Genomic DNA, 12,087 nt, shown 5'->3' on the forward strand with positions numbered 1-12,087 from the left:
GTCAAATATAATTTCACATGTGCCTTTTTTTTCACCTACAGGCCTGCTTCCTTCATTGAATCTACCGAAGCCCGCTCCGTGCTGGAGCCTCCCGAGCATGCAGTGCTCCACTAAGGCACTGAAAAATTGTACTCAGCTGTCTTTGCTCCCAGGGCATCAAAGCAGCTGCTCTGCTGAGCCAGAACCAGACACTGTGCTGTTCTGACAGCACCAGCCTTCGGCTCATCTCACTGGTGTGTCCTCTCACTTATTGATTCGCATCACAAGGCGACAAAAGTTGCATGTAGCAGAAAGTGAGCTTTCATCTGATCGATTGAATTTTCTTTTTCAAAGTGAAAAAACAGAGAGAAGAAGTGCAGAAGAAGACTTTTTTTGGCATATTCTCTATGAAGAGATCAAGCAATAAGGGTCTAAGTAAAAATAATGGAGGGCCCCCATGTACAGTAGAGCTTTAAAAAGTTTTCTTTGCATTCTGACCCATCATCATCACCACCACCACACTGTTAGACATTTCTTTGGAAACAGTCCACCAATCTGCCAATTTCAAATCATTTCCCCTGCTGATGGGTTTCAACACATTTTCTGGTGGTTAAGATGCATTCATCATCCAGGGACGACTCAGTGGCCACACAAGGAACAAAACAATCTCAGCCATCATCAAGTGACTGGTTTATGCTTTGGATGATTACGTTTTTCAATACCATCAATCACCACTGAGTTTTAACAAAAGAGATGTTTATGAAATGCCAATAAATAAAGAAGATAGATAGAATATAAAAGCTATTTTTGCCACACTGTTGCTGCTTTGCTTTAGTGTAATACTAGTCCTCAAAGTGTAATTTCCCCAAAGAGATCATTAACTGCTTTTTTTTTTTTTTTTTGTCCTTGAAATACTGTGAAGTTTTTTGGAATGCAAACATCTACTCAGTCTGGATAAAAGCCCAAGTTTCCTCTCCAGGCCGTCTCCTTGTTCAGTGGAGCAGGACCTCTAATTACGTTTGATAATTGAAGAGGGTCAAGTTAACTTGTCGGGCTTGTCCTTGTTTATTGTGTGTTGGCATGAGGGGAAATTTAGCTTTTATTTCTTTATTTTGACTGGAACAGACCAAGGGTCAGTTTGTTGAATGATTACAGCCTTTTTTTTTCTCTCTCTCCCAGCAACCTGTTTCATCCTTACACTGTCACTGAAAAGATACTTGGAGTTAACATTGGTGCTTTTATGTGTCACCACTTGAGTGGGTAAATGGGTTCCCTTTTTGAAGGGTATGTCAACACATCCACAGAGGGCTGCTGCGTAATAATTCAACATTATTGTCAAATTGTCAAATGGTGAGTGCTCTGTCATATCACTATTTATACGAGTAAACAGTCAGAGCAGAATCATTTTTTTCAGTGGGATCCCTGTGATGGATTCACTCACATGTGATTCATGTTATATGTGGATTAATGTAATCACCAGCGTCCATCATGTTAAAAGCACCGTCGCCATTTACATGCTGAAACTGTTAAATATGAGAGGCCTGGTAAATCAATCAGAGTGATATAGGTACTGTAAAGAGGCACGAATGCTTCATGGCAACTAAATTATAATGTAGCATGTAAATGTTCTGCATAAAATGGCGATTTGACTCATTTCTAGGATCAATCCCATAGACACGTAGCTTTAAATCTTAGTGAATTGCAAATTTGTGCTGTTGACTATTTGCAAACTCTCCTGACAGTCCTGACCTTTGGGAGAAAGGAAAGAGTAAGAGAATCCAAAATGGAAGAAGCCATCCCATTACCTATGTTGCACCACTCACCCAGGGCAGTTGTTTTTTCTCTCATACAATAGCGAACTAAAGGTTGCCAGAGAGGGGAGAGAGAAATAATACTGGCTGTCACACTCTACAGGGGCTGTCATACCATTAACTAGATATTTGCTCCTGAAATGACAAAAACAGCCTGTTGACAACACATCGGTGTAAGTGAGTGACCTACTCTGCCACAATATCATCCTGTATATTTAAAAATAGGGGTCATTAGTTTCACTTGTGACCCCCACGGTATAACCCTGCTCTACTGAACGAAAAGAGATTTTCTAGTCTTTGCCACAAATAAAAACCAGCCACAGCCATGTCACTGTTAGTGAACCGAGCTTCCACCAGCGAGCTATTTTGACGAGGAAGCACAAATTAATTTTTTTTGCTGTCTGGTTTGACTGGGCACTTGTGTGTGTGAAGGGTTTTGTTTTGTTGTAAGGCATCGCAGTGGGACACAGCTCATTACATCCAGAGATATTTGATAATTACATGTGGTTTATAGTGGCTTCAGAAAGGCATTTAATTGTACTGTAAATGGATGAAATTGACATTTACCCCCATCATTTTTCACTCAGTGCTCATGACAACAATGTGAACGCATGTCTTAATAAATGTGCACCAATTTATTAAAAATCAAAACAATCATTTCCGAAAGTAGTTAGACCCTTAATTCAGTATAATGAGGAGAGACTTCATTCTGAGTCACTGGATCAGCTTCTTGCCGTGTGCAAAACAAGAGATGAAAAGGGAGAGATTAGAGTCTTTGGTGTTTGGAGCCTGTCGTGATGTCATTATATTTGAAAAGGGGATTCATACACTTCATACACTCTCTTCCAATTGCTGCAACCCCAGGGGGGTTGTGTATTATTGCTGTAACCCCAGGAGGGAAATGACAGCCGATAGCAGAAGAGAGGAGAACATAATTTAATATTTAGGATTGTGGCAAAAATCTGAATGAAAACACCTGTTGTCAGTTCATTACAAGAAGTTGAATGAGAGACAGAGAGAGAAATGTCAATCAATAAGGTGCGAAGCTAGTCTTCCTGACTGAACCAACTAATCCCCGGTCCTCAGCGTGATCCTGCCACCATCATGCTTCACCACAGACTCTTTTACTGCCACTTCATCATAAAGGCCTGATTTATTGTGTGCCTCTGAGATGGTTGTCCTTCTGGCAGGTTCTTTTCTCTCTGAAGAGCACTTCTGAGGCCACTGGGTTCTTAGTCACCCAAGTTCAAGACCATTCTTTCCTGATTGCTAAAGTTTGGTACTGATTTGCTCTTGGGAGACTCAAGCTTTAGATACACTTTTATACCTTTTCCCTGATCTATCAGCACAATGATATCACAGAGAGTTTGTTGGACGTTTGGTTTGATTTTTGTGTTTATATACAGTGTGAATTGTGGGACCCAATATACAGTACAGTAAACAAACTACGTCATCAATTCAGGTTACTTAAGTAAAGGAAAGGCAAAAATTGTTCTTCTTTTTTTAAGTGTGGACTGATGGGCCAAAACAGAAATTTACTCTATTTGAAATTAAATCCATAAGAGAGAAGAGAGAGAAGGGAAGAAGAGAAGAGGTTTCTGAAGCCACTGTATTTCCTCCATATTGACAATAGAAAATTGGACCCACTGAAAGCATTGATTTTCACTAAGCTCTGCATCCCAGTGCAGGTTGAGATGGTTCCTGTTAGTTCTAGTGGATCAACCCAGTGAACCTGAGCACAAATCTGCCAGCGAGGCACTAAAACCGCTGTGAGGAACATGCTTACTCCTCATGCTCTCTTTTCTTCATGAACAATGGAAGAAAGGGAAAAAATAGGTTTTGCTTGCTGCTCTAGCTCAAGGCCTTCACATTAGTCAACCAGATAATTAACTCAGAACTCCACAGTGAAGCGGAGCATTGTGGGGTTTCCATCCTATAATTGAAATTCCCTCATAGAGGCCACATTTACTGCAAATCAATGTTTCACTTCTGTAGAACATTTTCATTTTCGGGTCTACACGTATTGTACCTTCAGTCTATGAATGATCAAACCCTATGTGCTGCTCTGGGGATTTGTAGTCAGCACTACTTTTTTGCCTATGTTTCTTCCACTCAATCTAAATATTGTGCTTACAGTAAACCAAACACACAAAAGTAGGTGAAAATTTTGTTTTTATATACTGGATGAAATACTTTTAAAGGAATATTTCTACCTGCTTTTGACAGTCAGGGTTAAAACCCAAACAAGAGAATTCTTGGGGGAACTACTCTATATTGTATGTTCAATGCTCTTGAGGATTCACTTATGAAATGTTCCTGCAGAAAGTAAAAAACACAACATTGACGGAGTAGAAATGTGGATAAACCACAGCAGCGCAGTGAAATAACACATCACTGGGTAAACCTGTTCACAAAGAGGTGTGGACAACAGAGAGGGCTCATAAAGATGATTGTTATACTGCTACCTTTTTCAGTTATTGTGTGTACTTAGGGGGATTAGCTTTAAAGCAAGCACACTTTTATTATGCCCATTAAGCAGCGAATGAATTATTTGCAAATGCCAGGAAGTGACTCTCAAAGCTAGAAACTAATCAAGGTCTTATGAAGGGAAATGTCACGTGCAAATTGCGGACCATATGGGGCTCATACCTGAGGACCGTATATAGTTCCAAACTCATCAGAATAAATGAGTAAGTGGCGCCTCTACATGAGTGAATGTCAGCAGAAAACCTTCCCCTGAGTGTTCTCTCTGTACGTTAAAAGTATTTATATAATTTGAACATTCAGCATATTGATATGGCAAACAAAACTTCCACGGGGTAAGTTTCTATACAGCACGCAGCAGCTGTAAGGCTCGTCATTTTCATTTTTATGTTTTACTGTCGCAGGCCTCTTTAGATGGATTGCACTTTTTAATTCTTCTGTATCTCCAGGCATATTCAAAAGTTTTCTACTGCAAGAAGGAAATGCCCAGCTCAGTAGCCTATGCTTCTTTCCAACTCTAATAGTTTGAAAAATGTATTCATGAAAAGTCCAGGAAAAATGGAGAAAACATTAAACTAAGCAGCTGGTTTTGCCCAGAAATCCCTCCACAAAATGTTAGAGATCAGACATGTTGATTAAGGTGATTGATGTTTTAATAAACCAGATCTCACTTTTTTGATTCTGTAACATCCAAATTTGTAAATGTCCTGATAACAGTCTTCAAATCATCAAATCAAGTATTTTTCTACATTAAACATTTATGACTAAAATGCATGTTTCATTAGAATTGAGTAAAACTGACAGAAAACCAAAAAAGCCCAATGAGATAATGGTTGAAATGACGCTCAATCCTGATTGGCACGAGTCTTTGACATGATAGTTTTTGAACTGAGCCCCGCCCACTTTAAAGCAGCAAAAAGAGCAGAGAGAAAAAAAGAAAACCAGGGACCTCTCAAGCGAAATGACCGAAACAGTTTTACCTTGGAAAGAAAATAGTGCGGTGTAGTGTAGTGTGTCATTGCTCATTGTTAGAAAATGGGTTTTTGGAGCCTTCAAAATAACAATGTAAATAACAAACTTATTCCATTGTGCTGCTCTCCTGCTCAATTATATCAACTCATTAATGTATAACAATGAATCGACCCCTCAACTGTTTACTTAACTGTTGGAAAAATTGGATGTATTTACTGCTTGATATATTTGTAGACGTAGACAAACATTGTCTGCCAGTTTTTCATGGCAACAATAGACACTCTCCTCATTCAGCTCCTTTTACACTGTGTAAACCTGAGGTACAATCTGTGATGGTGCACAGATATACGGCTTCGTTCTGCTCTTTTGACACCGAGTGGGCAGCTGACTTCATTGAATGATAAAATGTACTTGTCTTACATCTTAACCAGCCTCCAATTATACTAATGGTATGAGTACCACAGCACTGGATGAGCCCCATCCTGAGAAAATGATCAGATGTAATGTCACAGTCATCTTTATTAATCCTCCTGCAATTCCAATTTATTTAGACTTTTATATCACTTTGACAGAGATTACAGGGAGAAACAAACACGTATTTCTTGTGTCTGACTGTGGAATAGAGTCCTCCACCATGCTGAGAGCAAACATTGGAAGCATTAATGAGAATATCCAAGTAGCCCAGGTGCTTCAGCAGCAAGGTCGAAGCTCAAAACACAAGATGGTAAGTAATTTGTATTTCTACCATTTCATGACAGTTCTGAAGATGTGACTGTTTGGTGTTAATTAACCTTAGGGCTACTTGTACAGTAGGTGTGCTTGAAGTGCCTCATCACATGTTATGACCAGAGCACGTATCACTACAGATTGTGTCTCTACTGGCTGTCAGCGTTGTGTGTGCGCTAAAGGAAACTCTTGCTCTGAAAAGGTTTTGACCCCGTCCTCTGGTTTCCTTGTTATAATGTATGAAGACTTGTGACCGATGCTCTTAAGTCACAAGTCTATTATTATTGTTTCCAACTCAGATCGTATGTCATGCAAAGCAATTTTCCATACAAAGACCTTGTTCTGTTACTTTCTATAGTACTTGAAAGGAAAAGTGAATCTCTTTCACAATAAAAGCCTGTGATTTAGCAGCTTTTAATGTGAAGCAGCAGCCGTGAGCAACTTTGAATTTACATTAGCACTAAGTGGAAAGCAATTTTGAATATTGATGGCAGACTCATCGGCTGACAATAGTGTTGTTTGTTAGTAACAGAATGTAAAAACACTGAATGGCTGTTGTTTGAAAGTGCTGACTGTAATGAGCATAAAAAATGGAGCATGATATTTGAAAATGTTTGGCAACGTAAAGGATGTGCTGATCCAGCCGAGAGTTATCACCTGGCTCTGCAGGTGCCCTCAGCTTTATAGAGATGTGTAGTGAGTTTTCTGCTTGTTGTTTGGCTGTCAGGTCTGAACATTTACTGCTTAGGTTCATTGTCACTGTTCTTATAGCATTGTTCGCAGCAGGCAGCTGTTTTTCACTAAAAAGCTCTAAGAACCAATTGCCCATTTCCTGCTCTGTACCAGACAGCACAGAGGCACAGTTAGTAAGTAACCCATGAACATACAGTAGTGGAGCATTGTTTGAGCCTGATATTCCCCCCAGGAGTTGGTAGAGAGACCAAAAGAGGAAAAAAATAAATATATGGAGAACATATGAGATATATTCAACTGCTGGATGTATAAAGAAGCAAATAATATGACATGTTTACCACTTCATATCAGGGCCCTATATATGGGATTAAACAACCTGAGGACTTTTTCATTATTGTGCTCAAGATAGTTTTCTATCTGCAGTGGCGTGACATACAGTGTTCCACTGCAATGCAGTTGTTAATGTTTCATTTAACCTGACAGACATTGTTAATTGTTTCTGTGTTTTCCATCCTCAAGAGGGTTAAAGCATGAACTATTTTTTCTTTTTTTCTTTGCATGACAAAAAATAAGGATGGCAGGTTACGCTTGTTGCCGAGTGTAAGTGGCGCAGCTATTATCTCCCGCCAAGTGTAAAATTAGAACGATTATCAGCAATATTATTGCAGAAGTATGGTTGGATGTGGATAATTTAAAGATTGAAACCTTAATGTGAGTTTTTCAATCAGTTTATCTAAACATCCACAATTCAGTCTCAGAGGCGGGAATTCACAACATGTCAATGAAGTTAATTACTTCTATGAATGCCTCCCAGCAGAGAGCGGAATAATGGCATCGGAGGAGGGGGGAGTGACATTTCTTCTGTTGTGGTTTTATAGTACAGCAGAATCTTTCTTCACCCCTATTTCACTTTAATTAGGCATTTGCCCAAGAGACTGAGTTTTTGAAAAACATCTGTGTTCTTGTTATCCGACGGGTGGTAACCTAGCAGTTAGGGTTTCTTCTTCTCTCAATGATTCCAAAGCATGTTCCTCCAGAATTGATGACCTTTATTATAATGGATGGTTTTAGTGTGTGTCCTTGAGACTCCACTCGCACAAAAAGATAATTGAGCTCAATTTTATACAGCGCCTGTTGACATTAAGAAACACTTTTCAGGATTTTGATTTTAGACAAATATATTCAATTTTCAATTAGCTCTTTTCATTGCATGAAATAGCTCTAGGTTTATTATGCTGATTTTTAATAAGGAAATATGGGCAATACATGCATTTTATATTGTTATACAGATATATATACAGATTCATATGATTAATGTCAAGCATTTATTTATGAATATTGTTTGCTTTTGTAAATTATTCTAACATTATGCATTTGCTTTGTTGTCATTTCTGTGAGTTTAATACAATGTACATCAATAACAACAAAACAACAATGACACAAAAGGGGTTGTCAAGATGAAAAATACATTAATGAGGACTGATGTGATTCTGTTTATTTTGTTTTATTAGTTTTTTGTAGGTGTGACTCTACCTTATGTCAGGATGAATAACAGCAGTTTTCCAATGTTGGTCCAGTTTTCAAGTTATATTTTGTAACATTAATTGTTCGATGTATGTGTGAGTTTGATTTCTGATGTTGTTAGCTCATTAGCCTTTATTATGTTTTGTGTCCCTTTATTGAAACAATTAATATAAATCTCACAGTGCACAGTGAGATGATATATTTGTAAATCGCTTTGATCCTTCACTGCCTCCTCACAATGACCTTGTTTTCCCAACATAAATCATAATTATAAGAGAAATACTGTATGTACTTATTTTTTGTCATATTTTGATAAATAAAACTGTACTCAGCATCCAGATTTTCCTACTTCAGTCTCTTCACATGTTTTTTGCGATTACAGTGTTTATGAGACACCAGATGAAGGGTGCTCACAGGCATTGATCGCACTCTCCTGCACCAAAGAAGTAATGTGAATACCTAAACTGATTGGTATTCCCCGCCGCTCATTTTAAGGGTTTTGCATACACAAATACTTTCTAAATCAATGTAAATGTGTTGATCTAAACCCTTTGAAAAACCGAGCTATTTTTGGGAGACTGCAGGTGCTCTGTGGCATAGAAATGTATCATCAAAGTTAATTTCCAAACTGTAAAACAAATAGAAATACATGGTGCAGAAACTATGGATTTGACTTTGAAAGTTTTCAGAGAAGGAAACCAGGACTATTTTTTTTTTCCTTTGGGGTGGAAGGGAAGCGACGTCTTACTGTTATTGTTCAGGACCTTGTTTACAGTCCAGCTCAGAAGCTGTAAAATGAAAATAGTGAAGTACAGTGTAATGGAAGTAGCCTACTATTAAATGGAAATACTCTGCACAGGTGCAAAAAGTACAGTATGTAATAACTCTACTTAATTACGTATAACAACTAAGGGTAAAGTGTATTGAAATGAGCCGGATAGTTACCTGTCTGAGGCATAGGGATAGAGGAGGCAGACAATTCACATTCAGCTACAGGTTAAGAAATGATGAGACCACTTTACGTAGCAATGTCTGAAATTGAATTATTATTATTAATGACACTTCATCTGTGTTTCCATAACACCTGCACCTCGCACAGTTCTTGCAGCATTATTTGTTTGAATGTGGATGCCTGCTGCTGTAACACAGTTATTTCCCAGCCTGGGATCAATATAGTATCTCTTATCTGATTACAAGACTCTTCCAGGTTTAAATATGGATATATATTTTGTACCCACAGTTACAGGTTGTTAACTTAGGAAGACTGTAACACAAAGGATATAGACCTGTACACATAACCCTGACCGTTGTTTATTTCTGGGGGTCGTACCCCTCTAACCCCCCCGCCCCATAATTTGAACCCTGAGCCCTGAAGGTAACTGATGCATTTCTGTGATTATACTTCTTATATTCATCAGATTCAGATGACACAGCTCTTTTTTTTTTCATCTGCATCTCTCCATCTCATTTGGATTATGATCAAGACCGGGTGTGATTACCATGTATCACTACAGGAGATGGTATGAATTCGCAGCATTTAAACTAGTGTTTGTCAGCAGGTAAGCCCTTTAACTGGCATATTAAAAATATGCTCACTTCTCATCAGATGAGACGTGCAGAGCGTAAAACGCCAATAAACACACACACACAAACACACTTCTAAGCACTTTTCATTTAAATAGCAATAATGCTCTAAGTGACAAGCACCATTTATATTAACACTTAGAGTGAGTATTATATGGCAACGCTGTGGGTCCACAAACTAAAAGGCTTTGTGAAGAAATGAAATATAACCATCATTATTACTCCTACCCTGATTACTGACTTTTTATTCATTACAGTGATGCATACTAAGCCTCTCCAGGCTGAGCTCAGTAGTTAGTGTGCTTTATGTTGTGACTGCAAAAACCTCTTTGTTGTTCTAGAAAGCCCTTTGATGCTCACGTTTGTCAAGTTATTCAAGAATTGCGTGAGATGAAAAGGATTATTTAGCCTGTAATTTTCACAACATGAATTTTAAATGAAATGTTTAGAACATGGATCTCCCCTGCCCTTGCTCAGCAGACACACGATAAATGGAACTTAAAAGTAAATAAAGAATAAAACTGAATTGCTCTTAAATAACTACATTTCCATTGAGGTTGAGTGGGCATTTTCAGACTTCCTCTTTAATCATGGCAGTAAACCTGGCAAATGTGTCTTTTAATTATAGTAAAGCCAGACAGTAATGCGACAGATCAGTAAAGGGGTAAGGATGTTGTGTCTCCAAAAACAACACTAAAGTCAAGGTACAGTAACTAATCCTCATAATGACCATAGATATTTAAGGTCTCTGTTTTTAACCCTATTATAATAAAGACATCATGATAAAGTGGACCGATTTGGACCAGGTCCACACAGGCCAGTTGGGGTTGACCGTCAGGAGATACAATCTCACACTGTGTTTTGTCAGGAGGATCTGATAGTCTGGCTTCTGGCCCAGTCACAGTCTATCATTCTCATTAAGCTTTGTGAAAACAGTGTTTGATTTTTTACAACTGGAATTGAGGCCAACATCATCACAGGTGTTGATAGGATCATTAATAACACTTAAAAAACCTGACATCCAGGTTTCAGTGCAGAGCCACAGCTCAGTGGGCTGTGGCTCCAGAGTTCACCTTGCTCTTCATAAATGAACTCACCTTCAACTCTGCAATTTAAACTTTCATCATTTACGTTGGTGGATACACTATGTAGGTTGTTTTTTCATTCATTTTTTTATTTATATTTTATCAACATAAAACATGTTGTTGTTTTTCCCTCTATTCTTTTATTTTATTTTATTGCTATATCAACTTCAACTAACTGAAACATGAGTTATGTTTCTAGCCATGCTTGAAGCATGGCTCCGGGGTTGGTCTATTGATCCACCACTTTGGTCCAGAAATATCCCCACAACCTCCCTCCCTCCCTGAAATTAAGCAATGTCTTCTTCCAGCCGAACTCATTTCCAGTAGGACCAAAACTAAAACTGTAAAAATTACAGACATTTTGCTGCACTTTGTATGTAGTTGTAATATACAGTGTACATGTTAAGTACATAACCCCTTTTCTACTTTTTTTTTTTTAGGTGTTTTTGTTTCAGCAAGGAATCTCTTCTCCTCTTCTCTTTGACAAAAACACATTACATGGATCAAAGTATAATAAAAAAGAAGGTCAATCCAAACATATTAGGAAAAGCACACTGGCAAGAGACAAAGTTATGAATCTCTCTTCTGTTTCTTTGCTTTTCAGTCCAAATGTAACCAGACTTTATTTGACAGGAAAAATATGATTGCTAAGTCCACTGTCCACTGTATTTACCCAGTTGTAGAGGCTAGGAAAAAGTGTCTGGGTGGAAATAAATAATCATATGTGGATGTGACAAGTTCCACTAAAGTTTGAGACAAACTGTTTGTAAAAATGGGCTATACAAATAAAATTGCCTTGCCTTGCCTAATCCTCAGGCATGTACCCAGCTTAGAGCGTCACTGTGATCCCATGTGACGTCACTACCATGACTGCTTGCCCCCAGTCGGATGAGATGGATGCTGCTCGGAGCTGTTTATTTCATTCAGAGCAGCTCAACAACATCACATATCCATACAATCTCCATCTTACACCTGTTGATTTGCCTGTATTCAAGATCCCTCAAAATGCCGCCAGTAGCAGATATAGAAACATGTGTGAAGAGATTGTCCTTGACATGTTGTCTGAGTTTGGCAGTGATATCCAAACTGTGTAATGATTTTTTTTTTTTTTTTTGTGGTTGCAGGCGGTGTGGCACAACAACACATTTACTCTCTTCAAAGACAAGAGTGCCACATGTTAACAAAGTGGTGCCAAATGTGACAGAAAAGAGGGAGTGCAGTGCTGTCAC

At 38.4% G+C, this 12,087-nt stretch overlaps 1 protein-coding gene across 2 annotated transcripts in view; it reads left to right on the top strand.

The window, feature by feature from the left end:
- The window catches only part of igsf9a (immunoglobulin superfamily, member 9a), a 65,821-nt gene extending 57,315 nt beyond the window's left edge, over window positions 1-8,506 (top strand). For both annotated transcript variants that reach the window (XM_083983578.1, XM_083983579.1), the window contains one exon: window positions 42-8,506. In XM_083983578.1, coding sequence (XP_083839704.1) covers window positions 42-205 — 164 coding nt within the window. In that variant the 3' untranslated portion in view covers window positions 206-8,506. The remainder of the gene's footprint in view (window positions 1-41) is intronic.
- The last annotated feature ends 3,581 nt before the right edge of the window (window positions 8,507-12,087 follow it).

This window comes from Trachurus trachurus (genome assembly GCF_905171665.1).
Source record: "Trachurus trachurus genome assembly, chromosome: 12".
Classification (NCBI taxonomy): Eukaryota; Metazoa; Chordata; class Actinopteri; order Carangiformes; family Carangidae; genus Trachurus; species Trachurus trachurus.